Here is a 14,120-nt window from a genome sequence, read left to right as displayed (position 1 = left end):
GTTGAGATACTGTAACCGGACAAACAATGGGTCCCTGCTGCCTGTCACTACTTGAGCCAATTAAGCAGAGACAGGGTTGAATCATATATGAGCGTTTATTCCAATATTGCTGGCAGGATGGGAGAGCAGCAGGTTATCCACAAAAATCTGCTCTGCTGCCCACCATTAGCCAGCTGCTTATATACACATAGAAATTCAAAGGAAAGTAGGCAAAAGGGCAGTTTACAGATACGCAAAAGGACTAGGGGTCTTCAGAGGGCTTAGTGATATGCAAGGGCTGGGGTTACACAGGGAAAGAGCCAAAGGGAGTGCCAGATGGGCAATTAATAGGTAAGCAGGCCGGTGGTTTGCAAAGGCCTGCAGGTGTGCAAAAAGGGCTGGGGACCTTCAAAGGGCTGTCCATTCTGGTTTCTGCAGCAAAATTGTTCATCTTTCCATGATAATAGGCAGCTCCAAATGGGGAGGAAGGGCTGCATCTCCAGGTCAGCTCCAGCCAGGGTAGAATGTGTCTTCTTTTATCAGAATAAAACAATCACAGTTAACAGAGCATGTTTAATATTTCTTACAGTACTAGCTGGTTCCCTAACATTCTATTTCTGCCCCCTTTCAATACTTTCCTTCTATACCCATGTTATTGAGTGTTTTTATCATAAATGGGTGTTGTATCTTGTCAAATGCTTTTTCTGCATCTATTGTTAAATCATATGATTTTTATCCTTTGTTTTGTTAGTGTGGAGTATTACATTGATCAATTTGCATATGTTGAACCATCCTTGTGCCCCTGGAATGAACCCCACTTGATCATGGCATATTATTTTTTTAATATATTGTTGTATTCTATTTGTTAGTATTTTGTTTAGGACTTTTTGCGTCCATATTCATCAGAGATATTGGTTTGTAGTTTTCTTTTTTTGTTATCCTTGTCACGTTTTGGTATCCGGGGTATGTTGACTTCATAAAATGTGTTAGGAAGTATTGCCTCTTCTTCAATTTTTTGGAAGAGTTTGAGAAAGATAGGAATCTTCTTTGAATGTTTGGTAGAATTCACTAGTGAAGCCATCTGGTCTGACCATGACACTTTGAAAAATACAAGCCAATTATGTTGTAGAATAGCCCTCAATCTGGGTTTGCCATGATTATCTTCAGGTTATGTTGTTGTAATGTACCCCGCAAATCACACAAGGATGCCTCAAGAAGTTGAATTAAGGAGTCACATTTATTTCAAATCCGGGACTAGGAGGGGGCATTTTGCTCTCTCAAATCTCGTAGTGATTAAGTAGCCGCAACACCAGATTTATATAGGCAAAATCACAAAGGTTTTGGTTACATTTTTGGGTTTGGAATGAGGAACGTGGTTTGCACAAAGCAGTTACAGAAGCAAAATTGAGCAAGTTAGTTATCTATAAAGATTAATTATAGTTTTGGGTCTTCGGATCACTGAATCAACGGAAACACATTATCTGGAGCCACTGAGGCAATTTAGAATAATTGTGTTGTCCTGGTCTTGGGACCACTGAGTCAACCGGAATGCATTATCTGTAGCCACTGAGGCAATTTAGGGTAATTGTGCTGTTCTGGTTTCCAAGTACAGAAGAATGTGCTTCGATAACCAGTAAGATCACAATCAATGGGATATTCAAACCATCAACAATGGAGTATTCAATCGATTGGGATAGCATACATAAGTTCAGAAAATCAAAGTAACTTTTCTATTGTTTTAGCAAGCAAATAACGACAGAAGCCAAGTCAGCAGGGTTAAAATATTAAGCAGCAATTCCCACCAGGCATGGTTACCACCATGCTTCAGTGTATCTTTGGCAGTGTGTTAGCCAGTCTTCAGGTGGGCCCTACCTCCTGTTTTCACACCCTGAGTCTCTTCCCACATTGTACCAGCGTGAATTTTTGTATCAAGAGCATATAGCAGAAGTGATTAGGTTACAACAGTGATCTCTAGCAGAGGGGGATGGGTGAGGTGGAAGAGGACATAGAGGGGATAAAAGGTGATGGAAAAATAAAATAATTTTTTTTAAGAAGTGATTTCTTGGATCACTTGCTCTTGTGAGCTGCCCTTTGGATAGGCCCAAATGGCAAGAAACTGAGGCGTCTAGCCAACAGCCAGTGAGAAATTGAGGCCTTGCCAACCATGTTGAGTGAGCTTAGAAGTGGATTCTTCAGCCCCAGTTAAACGAGTTGACTGTTGCCCTGGCAAATAACTTAACTTTGACCTTGTGAGACCTTGAACCAGAACCACCCAACTAAGCCACTCCCAGATTCCTGACCCCCAGAAACTGTGACGTAAGTGTTTGTTGGCTTACAGTACATAATGAATACAGGCAGGAATAGCACAGAAGTGATCCTGGCCTCTTTTTTCAAAATTTTTATTTTTTATATACATATATTTTTATTTATTTCAGAAAGGAAGGGGAAGAGAGAGATAGAAACGTCAATGATTGGCTGCCTCCTGCACGCCCCACACTGGGGATCAAGCCCACAACCCAGCATGTGCCCTGACCGGGAATTGAACTGTGACCTCCTGGGTTCATGGGTTGGTACTCAACCACTGAGCCACACCAGTTGGGCAGCATGGGCTCTTTTCATTGCATCCTATCAGGTGACACACAATTTCAATTCATCCCATTATTAATGGTTTTTATTTCAATCCCTTGATTAAGGTGATATCTCCTGGGCTTTTCCACTCTTCAGTTTCTCTTTTAATTTGTGAATATTTTATGGGAGTTAATTTGAAACTATGTAAATATCCCTTCATTGATTTTTAAATTTATTTATTTGTTTATATTTCTCATTGTGAGATCTTGGTCTCCTGTGTTATTCAATGGGGGATAATTTGTTGCTATCATTTTTTATTTTGATGTTCAAATTGTCCCAAATTTCACAAGATGCCTTAAACTTGGCTCCTGTGTGCTTAGGACATGTCCTCATCATTTTTTGAGCACATCCTTAATTTCTGGCACAAGTTGTTCTAATCTCATCATGTCCTGTACTTGCTCTCACCCTGAAATCAGTCATTTTTCTAAGGATTTCTAGTTTCTTTTAGTGGAAAATGGTAATAAAGCCAAGATCTGGGCATTAGGTTTGCCTATTGCATTGGGGCATTGCTGCTCCCAGGACCATTCATAGAACATACACACATTTACATATACATATGTATGTAAGTATATACAGACCTGTATATGTAAATGTGTACATATATATGTTTTTACTATATATTTGTATGTGTATATATGTATGTGTGTGTGTATGTGTATATATATTTAGTATATTATATAATACTAGAGGCCCAGTGCACGAGATTCGTGCACTTGGGAGTGGGGTCCCTCCACCCGGCCTGCGCCCTCTCGTAGTCTGGGAGCCATCAGTCAGACATCCTTAGCGCTGCTATGGAGGCAGGAGAGGCTCCCACCATCACCGCTGTGTTCGCCAGCCATCAGCCTGGCTTGTGGCTGAGTGGCGCTCCCCCTGTGGGAGCACGCTGACCACCGGGGGCAGCTCCTGCCTTGAGCGTCTGCTCCCTGGTGGTCAGTGTGCATCATAGCGACCCGTGGTTCTGCTGTTTGGTTGATTTGCATATTACCCTTTTATTATATAGGAGGATATTTAAATCCATAAGTTCATATTGACACCTCTAATTATAGGTATCCAGCATTTTTTTCTATCTTTTTCCCTTTCCATTGTAGTGCTTTCTTCTCCAGTGAGAGATTGAGCTCTGTTACCCATATTATATTTATTTATTTGATTCATTCCTCCATACATACCCAGTCTCCCATCTCCACGGCATCTACCCTTTCCCAAATGTGGATGCCCTCCATTCAGGCTCTGACTCTGTTGCGAGACACCCACCCTCATGAATGCCTGCTTCATCCCCTTGGGCTGCAGACCCCTTCCCAAGAGGGATACCCACATCTGCCTCTTCTTGCTCAGGCTCCAACATACCTCTTCAGGCTACCCTTGCACACGGAGCTCTGCTGACCCCTCAGTCTTTAACTCCCCACCTGGGTCCGTCCTCTGTTGGGATGCTCTCCTCATTCTTTGTCCTTTGAGAACAGCTGTTATGCCTGTGATGTATAGCCTGTCCTTATTGGCAGAAAAGACCCAGGATGTGTAAGATAACCAGTCCCCGTGGCCAGTGGCTACCAGATACTGTTGGCCATTCCCCGGTCTTTGTCATCAAAACACAGAGCAGAGGAAAACTGCATTTCATTTTACAACTAGAAAGATAATATGCTCTGCAGATGGAGGGAAACCATACAGTTTATAAATTGCACTCTAAATTGACAACATTTTACCTGTTTCAAGTCCAAAAGGCATTCTGCTTTATTTCCCTAAAACCAAAACTTGTTTTAGAAACACAAATAACATTTTCATTTTCAAAGAGAATATAAAACCACTGTCATTCTGTTGTACCTGGACCAATAAAAATATAAATGACTATGGCCAAGACATTAGACATTAAAGTATTCCATTGCCATTCATATACGTGCTGTGGTGGCCTGTCCCTTCAGTAGCTGCAAGTAGCCGCCCCCCACTAGCCTGGTTGCCTGCTCCTGGGTAAAGCAAGAGAAAGCTGGAGCTGATGCGCTTTGCTCTCTGGCTGACTATGGTGGTCAGAATTCAGTTGCAGAAATAAATAATCAACTCCAGGTAGTTTATTATACAGAAAGTGATTTATTATAGGGTTTTAGGTGGTTTTCAGAATCACAGGAGGGCCAAAGAAACCGACTGTAGACCATCTTCCAGGAACAACTCCCAAAACCACGTGGCAAACTCTTGGAGTGGCTGCTGCATCTGCCCTGATCAGGAAGCTATCACCCCCCCAGCCCCCCCCCCTGCCCCCCCCCCATCCCCGTGGCTGCTGGCTGCAAAACCAGCCACCTCAGCCATAACCAGGAAGCTGCCACTGCAGGGGCCAACTCAGGACCTTGTCACCTTTGCCACAGTCTGCAAAACGGACACTGTACATCTTGCTTCTCTACATATGACTCAGTTCCAAATCTTAGCCTTCTGTAGTGCAAGTGGTGGGTAGAATGTAAATCACATTTTGAACCTGAATTGAAGGGAACAAAATTATTGTTTGCTTTAGAGCCTCTGCATGCTAGAAGGGGAGTTCAAGTGGCTATTAAGAAATCTAACCTGTTTAATGCAATCCCCATTAAAATACCTATGGCATATTTCACAGACCTAGAACAAACTCTCCAAAAATTCATCTGGAATAAAAAAAGACCCCGAGTAGCTGCAGCAATCCTGAGAAAGAAGAACAAAGTTGGAGGGATCACAATACCAGATATCAAGTTGTATTACAAAGCCACTGTTCTCAAAACTGCCTGGTACTGGCACAAGAACAGATATATAGACCAATGGAACAGAACAGAGAACCCAGAAATCAACCCAAGCCATTATGTTCAATGAGTATTTGACAAAGGCGGCAAGAGTATACAATGGAGTCAAGACAGTCTCTTCAATAAATGGTATTGGGAAAATTGGACAGATACATTTAAAAAAATGAAACTAGACCACCAACTTACACCATACACAAAAATAAACTCAAAATGGATAAAGGACTTAAATGTAAGATGGGAAACCATAAAAATACTAGAGGAATCCAAAGGCAACAAAATCTCAGACATACGCCGAAGCAATTTCTTCACCAATACAGCTCCTAGGGCATTGGAAACTAAAGAGAAAATAAACAAATGGGACTACATCAAAATAAAAAGCTTCTGCACAGCAAAAGAAACCATCAACAAAACAATAAGAAAGCCCACTGCATGTGAGAACATATTTGTCAATCTTATATTTGATAAGGACCTAATCTTCAAAATTTATAGAGATTTCATACAGCTTATTAACAAAAGGAAGATAAACAATCCAATCAAAAAATGGGCAAAGGACTTAGACACTTTTTGAAAGCAGACATACAGAAGGCCAAGAGACATATGAAAACACTAGAGGCCCAGTGCACGAAATTTGTGCGCGCGTGTGTGTGTGCGCACGCGCGTGTGTGTTGGCGGGGGGGGTGTCTTTCAGCCCAACCTGTGCCTTCTCGCTGTCCGGGAGCCCCTCGGGGGATGTCCGACTGATGGCTTAGGCCTGCTCCTCGCTCAGTCCCGATTAGCTGGACCCCAGCAGCAAGCTAACCTACCAGGCAGAGTGTTTGCCCTGTGGTGGTCAGTGCACATCATGGCAAGCAGTTGAGCGGCCTTAGCATATCATTAGCATATTATGTTTTGATTGGTTGAATGGATGATCAGACACTTAGCATATTAGGCTTTTATTATATGGAATACTCAAAGTCACTAATCATCCAAGAGATGCAAATCAAAACCCATCAGAGTGGCTATCAACAAATCAACAAACAACAAGTGCTGGTGAGGATGCGGAGAAAAAGGAATCCTTGTGCACTGCTGCTGGGAATGCAGACTGGTGCAGCCACTGTGGAAAACAGTATGGAGTTTCCTCAAAAAATTAAAAATGGAACTTCACTTTTTTATCCCAAGAAACCAGAAACACCAATCAGAAATGACATATGCACCCCTATGTTCATAGCAGCACAATTTACAATAGCTAAGATTTGGAAACAGTCTAAGTGCCCATCAGCAGATGAGTGGATTAAAAAAGTGGTACATCTACACAATGGAATACTATGCTGCTGTAAGAAAGAAAGAACTCTTACCATTTGCAACAGCATGGATGGACCTGGAGAGCATTATGCTAAGCGAAATAAGCCAGTCGTAGAAAGATAAATATCACATGATCTCACTCATATGTGTGATATAATGAACAACATAAGCTGATGAACAAAAATAGATCCAGAGAGAGAGAAGCATGGAACAGACCATCAACCTTCAGAGGGAAGGCATGGGAGTGGGGTGGGTAAGAGATCAACCAAAGGACTTGTATGCATGCATATAAGGATAACCAATGGACACAGACACTAGGGGCATGAGGGCATGTGCTGGGGAGTAGGGGTGGCCGGGGAGAGGTCAAAGGAGACATATGTAATACTATATATAATACTTTAAACAATAAAGAATTTTTTAAAAAGTAATCTGTTATCTGTCACAGTCTACCTCTCTAGCTATCCAGTTATCCATGAATATGTTCTTGCTATAAGTAGAACCCCCTTCCTCCTCCCACTAAGATATTGCATCCCACTCAAAGTCCAGGATCTCTGGGGTTAATGCAGCTGTCTTTACCAGGCCCAGATGAGGGCTTCTAATCTAGTGACCTATAAACAAAAAGATTGCCTGTCTGCTCCCAACATACAATGGCAAACGGAAAGAAAAACCCTCATTCCAAAAGGGAGAGAATGGGAAACATACAACTGCCATTGCTATTAGCAGCGATGAAATTCCATTAGGCAAGAATGAGGAAAGCACCCGAATTGGATAGTGGGGTAAGGTCCTTGGTATACTAGCCGTCTCCCATTCGCTGCAGTAACAGTATAGCTGATAGGCAGTCATGTTTTAATGTCCCTAAGGCTAGTTGTACTCCTGCTGCCCTACAGCACCACCTCTAAGCACATTAGCTTGATTTTTTATGAAAAAGCAACTATATCACCTTGGTAGAATAGATTCATGACTAGACTTCCGTGTATATGTGTAACTTGTGAAGATACAAGCATCCCAACAAGGGGACTCAAAAGAAGCAATGGATGGTCACAAAAATAAACTGTTAGAATGGCATCCACAAACTAAGGGCTCAAGGGCCTGAGAAATATTAAAGGCTAGAAAGAGAGAAAACCTTTTCATGGCAATGTGTACCATAGGCCCCTCTGCCTGTTTGATGATAAGGGTTATTATTTCCTTATAGAAATTACAAAACTGGCAGAAAGACAAATAGACTCATGATCAAGGGCTCGTACTAGTCAAGCATTTGCTGAGGTTTTGTTCCACTGAGCCCACAGCGTCTGATGGACATGAACATGCCTTAATTATAGTTTTCTCCTAGAAAGTAGAGAAAGTAACAAGAGAAATGACCTAATGATGACCGTCATCTGTAAATAAAGGAGTTGGCCGAGGTATTTTGTAAGGTCTTATTCAGCTATGATATGCTTTCGATTTTGTGACTTGGTCATGACCGACAAAGGATGATTTGGTGAGGTGAAAACAGCCATGTTGGGAGAAAACTTGGAGTTTGTGGTAGCAACAGAAGGGACCACTAGAAGGGAAATATATTGAATTTAGAACCATTACTCAATTTTCTGGAAATGCCACATGGGATTTGATGTATGCCAAAATGCTAATGATAGGAAAAGTACACGATTTTAACATATGAAAAAGTATCACATACCATATATAAAATTATTGAAATTATACAAATATTATCTAGTTCTTCTGTTACCAACTGCAAATCATCATGACATTACTAAATTCAGAAGACATTTCAGTCTGACCAATTAAATATTTTCTTGTGAAACCAACATGTGTTTACCGGGTGTAAGTCAGAAAAAAAGTTTCACTTCAACAGGAATTGAACTTTAAAAGGGACTCAAATATTAGTTCTGCATCCAAGTGTGAGATATGGTCATTATCAGACATGGTCAGATTTTAACCAAGTGAGTAATACCACATTTAAGAAAGAGCATGGAAGGGCATCAGTAAGATTTTCTTTAGAAACATGTGGTGTGTCTAATGGATTTCTGTCTGAAGGGTTGCCCTTCTGTGAGTGGGGACTGCAGTCAAGGCTAAGTGCCATCCAGCCTCGCTGTCCGAGTGCACCCAGCAGCATGGGGTAAGCAGCCCACAAACGAGCTGGTAAATACATTATTCTAAACAAGACTGTAACATTCCTTGAGGGGAAATGCAGAGCTCTCCTCAAAGATGGACCTAGGTATCCTATATAATAAAAGGATAATATGCAAATAGAACGGCAGAACAACCAAAGTGTAATATGCTAATGATATGCTAAGGCTGCTCAACCTCTCGCTATGATGTGCACTGACCACCAGGGGGCAGTCAACTGGTGGACCAGTCGCTATGACATGCACTGACCACCAGGGGGCAGATGCTCAGATGGTAGGTTAGCTTGTTGCTGGAGTCTGGCCAATCCGGACTGAGCGAGATGGGTTGGACATGCCCTAGAGTCCTCCCTTGGTCCCTCCCCGGCCCAATCGTGCACCAGTGGGGTCCTTCAGCCTGGCCTGTACCCTCTCAAAATCCGGGACCCCTCAGGGGATATTGGAAAGCTGGTTTCAGCCCGATCCCGAGGCCATTCCCGTTGGGAGAACACCAGACTGCAGGGCTCATGGCTGGTAAGTGCTGCTGCAGCAGCACAAGCCTCTCCTGATCGGGACTGGAGGGCAGGTAGGAGCTGCAGGCAGCATTAGACTGAGGGTTTTGGCCCGATCCCTGCAGGCCACCCAGAGGGACCCCACCTGTGCACACATTCGTGCATCAGGCCTCTAGTTGTAGATAAAAAGAAATGAGCCCGCAAATTTTCACATCATTTCGTGTTTAAATACTGTTGGTTTTTTCTTTTCCATACAGAAACAGATGCCATGTAAACTAATTAAAAGGCAATTCCAAGTAGTATTGGGAATGTTAGTGGGTTTACTGCCATCTCTGCCCAGTGCCTTCAGAGACAAAATGCCAACCAGCAGGCCCTGTGAGGGTCTTGGATGTTCTTGTATCTTTTCCCTACCTTGGATATGTATAAGCCAACAAGAAAATCATTAGCAAATGTGTGGTGAATCTAACAATTGTTATGTTTACAAATGTTAAATGATGCTTTCTCAGTAGAGTTAGTGATAGTATATCATTCAAAAAGATATACCTTGCTTTAAAATATTCAGTTTTGCTCATTGTCCACAAAAAGATTTTTTTTGTGTGTGGCATTTTAGATAATTTTGGTCTCCTTAGACCAAAAATTCTTAAACTTTACCAAGTATCCAAACCACCTGGAGGACTTGTTTCACCTTTGCTGCTCCCCACCCTCAGGGTTTCCGATTCCGTGGGTCTGGGTGAGCCTGAGAACCTGCATCTCTAGCAAGTTTCTAGGTGATGCTGCCAGTCTGGGGACCACACTTGGAAAAGCGCTGCCCTAAGACTGAGGAACACACCCGGCTGGTGTGGCTCAGTGGTTGAGTGTCAACCCATGCACCAGGAGGTCACCCGTTCGATTCCTGGTCAGGGCACATGCCCTGGTTGCGGGCTCGATCCCCAGGTGGGGGTATGTAGGAGGCCGCTGATCTATGCTTCTCTCTCATGGATGTTTCCATCTCTCTCCCTCTCCTGTCCTCTCTCTGAAAAAAAAAAAAAAGACTGAGGAACTCATTCTCATTATAGATATGCCTTAAGCTTCTTTCTGGCCCAAATCCATTAATAAACATTTTAACATTACAGTTTTGTTATTTAATCTAGACTTTGAATCTAGAAGAATAAAAAGGACGGGGGGTGGGGCGGGGGGGGGGGGAGGAAGGGCAGGTTGATACATTTGCTGACTCCCTACACTGTTTTGAAACTGTGATGAGGTAGTGTTGGAGCCCTGAAACTCCCCCTGCCCCCCCCACCCCCCCAACACACACACACACACACACTCCACCAGCACTCAGCCTGGTGCCATTTAAGGCCCATGTTCGGCATTTCGTGTTTAGAGTGTTTGTAATGGTTTGACTCCACGTGCAGTGAAGCAGCTTACTGAGAACTAGGGTGAGGACTCCTGGTTGCTCACTGAAAGCCCAGGCACCGGGTGGAAGTGGCTGGTCTGTGGCCCTTTTTGTGTTGTGCTGGCCGTACGTGGGCAGGCAGTCGCAGGGCTCCGGGCTGTTGCCTCCTGCAGCCTGCCTGCCTGTTACCTTCAGCAGAGGCCTTTGGTGACCTGGCATTTTCCCTTCTTGGCTACATTAAGATTTAGTTCCCAGACCGTGTCTTGCTCCATTCATTGGACGCCTGGTGTGGTTTCACCCAGAGAGGTCTTCACTGATACACAGAGGGTTCCTGGCAAAGGCCTGGCTTCAAAGACAGGACGGAAACCATTCGTCCTATGTAAAAATGAACTTTAAATGTCCCACCTGTAAAATGGAGAGTATAATTCCAGTGTGTCCTGCTTCCAGGATGGGTGCGAAAATCAGAATAATATACGTGAGAGGGATGTGAGAGGGAGGAGACAGACCCGCGGAGAGGGTGTGGTTCAGGAGGCGTTACTGTGGCTGGCGCTCTGATGACAATCTCTCAAAAGGCTAGTGGAGCCTCCTTTCTAAAGGTCAGGTTAAAATGATTTGACTGAATATTATCAATCGTTGAAGGATTCTAGCATCTCACTTTGAATTATGTAAATGACGGTAGAGTTGCTGTGTTTTTGTGAGGGAAAACTGAGAAGAGTTCATGTATTACTCATCCTAATTACTCACCATTATAATGTGTCAGCCACAGAAATTACAATAACAGTGGCTTTTGTTATCTTGAAGAAGAGCAGGAGTGCCAGGCTGGTGTACAGACTGAGGTTCAGAATCTCAGGATTCTTTCACCTTAACCGTTGATTTTTTTTTTTTAAACTGTGAGTAAACCATTTTATCCTTTGGTTTTTGTTTAATTAAATGAGGATCCAGTCTAAGATTACGTGACATTACGAAGAGTGCTTTGAAAAAAAGGGAGTATTTCATAAACTATAGATCAGATTTGAGTTTAAATATGTTACCAAGGTGCAGACAACGGAGGTTAGCTCCAGGGACCCCAGCCCGGCAGAACAGGTTCTGCGGGACTTTGTCTTTGTGTCATCTTGGTGCCCTGATGGGGAGAGCTGCCCTCCCCCTGGAGGCCCAGCCTGGGCTGAGTGGTCCAGGGTGTTGCCGTTGCACTCCCAGTGCCTCACAGCGTCGTTTTAGATGACCATCCTCCCCCACCGGTGGCCTCTTCTTAACCTTCCACCCACACTCTGCACATACTCACTCCGCATCACACCTGACTTGGTTGACTCATCCCTTGAGGACCTGCCTCCAGTTAAGAATGTAATAACTAGTGGGTGCCCAACCTTCTTTGAGTGGAGGGTGTGTCAGACTCCAGGCTGCATTATGACAAGGCCTTTCTGGAGGCAGCGCCTTCCCCAAGGGGTGGATGGCAATTTCACGCACTACAGCGGGCTAGGTGGGTGGGAATGGAGGAGTGTTTTTGAATAGAGAGATTCTTGGGTGCTTTTCAGATCACCTCAGAAAGGAAGGAAGCTGCCTATGACAGATCCACAATCCCTCATCCTAAAGCCTGAGGCCAGATGTGTTTCAGAATTCAGAATTTGGGGGATGTTCACATACCAAGATGGTACATAGGCCTTATAATAATATCCCCAGTGTGATTCGAGGCCTTGTCTGATCATCAAATACCGTAACAGTCCCATGAAGAAGTGGGATGAGTATTGTCAGTTCAGGTTAGGATGTGCCTCCAAATGTTTCCATTGGATCAGGTTCTACCAGCAAAGTAACTTTAGGTCATTAAAGCTTCTAGGATTTCAGAACTGCAGACAAGGAATTATGCACCTATAGTTATTAACAAGGGCTCACGTTTACTGAGCACTTATTGTGTGCCAGGCACTGTGCTAATTGAGCACTTCACACACATAAACTCATTTATTCCTCTTACCAGCCTGTGAGATGGGAATTACTAGTATCTGCTACTTCACAGATTCCTACTAAATCTTCCTTTAAAAAACTATTGACACCTGTTAGAACTAATAAAAGAATTCAATAAAGTTGCAGAATACAGAATCAATATACACATACAAAAAAATGATAGAGTGCCTACTATGTGGCCAAGGAGCAAATGGTCCCTACAGCCCCCGCCCCCCCCAGAAGTTTCTCCAGTCATGTGAGGGGGGAGACGGGTGCAGAGACATGGGTGTGCCCACAGCTGTGGGAACAGAGGAGGTTGCTTGCCCAGCCTGTGCTTCAGGAAAGGCTCCCTGGGCAGGTGCTGGCCAGCTCTGTCCTCTAGGCAGGGGAGGAAGCCAGCCCAGAGGGACAGAGGTCACTATAGCCCCTCGTTACTGCTAAGTCCGCATGTTCAAGGTCAGCAGCTCTCAGACGCATTGAGACCCCCACTCCCTGTGGTCCTTCCTTTATTTTCTTTAATGTAGCCCTCTTCTCTTCTCTTCTCTGTTGTAGGACACCCATCTCAGCTTTCTCACAAGATAATATCTATGAAGTTCAGCCACCAAGAGTGGACAGAAAATCTACTGAGATCTTCCAGGCCCACATCCAGGCCAGTGAAGGTATCATGCAGCCCCTGGGGAAAGAAGACTCCTTCGTGTACCGGGAGTACATCCGCAACCGCTACCTGTGAGGAGAGAAGCCAACCAAGTCCGTTTGCTTATGTTGTCCTCTGCTTTGTCTCACTTTAAAAGGGTGATTTCCTGGCAGTCCTTTACATCTAAAGGGCTTTCCTCTTTTTGAAACTGGTGAATTATAAATTATAGGTTATAAAGAAATGACTGACTATTTTTGCTGTCATTGTCTTTGCTTTATTTTAAAAATGCTTTGCTTAGAAATGCGGTCAATATAGTATCACATCATCACATTAAGAAATTAATGTAATGGTACTTATTGAGCACCTGCTGTGTGCCAGGCACTGTAGTAGGGTCTGGGAGTAACCACAGTAAAAAAAAAAAAAAGAGAGATCAATAAATTCCTACAAAATGAAGTCAGATTATTTTTCTTTATAGTTAACATATATTTAAAATTTATTCTGATGGTTTTTATGTTAACTTTGTGTTTTGATAAAAAAGTGTATTACTTTGAAGCCTTTAAATATTTATGGATAAAGATGTCAGCAAAGTGCTCTCTAATGAGCCAAATACTAGTCACTGTAAATCTGGGAAAAAGTAAACAGGAGGTCTTTGAACTATCCCGACCAACACTCTATAGATATGAAGTTATGTAAAATTAAACATGAAAAATCAGTTACCTGCATAACTTTTATACTGTGCCACTGTGTTACATGATTTGACATTAGGTGTCCAGTTGGGGTTGACTCATCACGCGCACATATGGTCTGTTCTCTGTTCAGTTCAACATCGCACGGACAACATTCAGCATTTTCTAGTAGTTTAACACAAATGGTTTGATCTCATTATGTCTATGCTTTTTCCCCCAAGTTGTCTCAGTTCTCCCTCCTCAT

General features: G+C 43.2%; 1 protein-coding gene across 2 annotated transcripts in view; it reads left to right on the top strand.

The window, feature by feature from the left end:
• The window catches only part of FIG4 (FIG4 phosphoinositide 5-phosphatase), a 101,905-nt gene extending 88,464 nt beyond the window's left edge, over positions 1-13,441 (top strand). The window contains exon 23 of one of the 2 annotated variants that reach the window (XM_070417931.1): positions 13,109-13,441. In XM_070417931.1, the coding sequence (XP_070274032.1) occupies positions 13,109-13,286 (178 nt within the window). In that variant the 3' untranslated portion in view covers positions 13,287-13,441. Of the gene's footprint in view, positions 1-5,194; positions 5,480-13,108 lie in introns of those variants that run through there. The other variant, XM_070417932.1, reaches the window with a different exon arrangement.
• Positions 13,442-14,120: the final 679 nt, after the last annotated feature.

Source organism: Myotis yumanensis, unplaced genomic scaffold (assembly GCF_028538775.1).
Source record: "Myotis yumanensis isolate MYYU_CA2020_CCGP unplaced genomic scaffold, mMyoYum1.0.hap1 SCAF_6, whole genome shotgun sequence".
Taxonomy (NCBI): domain Eukaryota; kingdom Metazoa; phylum Chordata; class Mammalia; order Chiroptera; family Vespertilionidae; genus Myotis; species Myotis yumanensis.
This window is presented reverse-complemented; position numbering and strand designations above follow the sequence as displayed.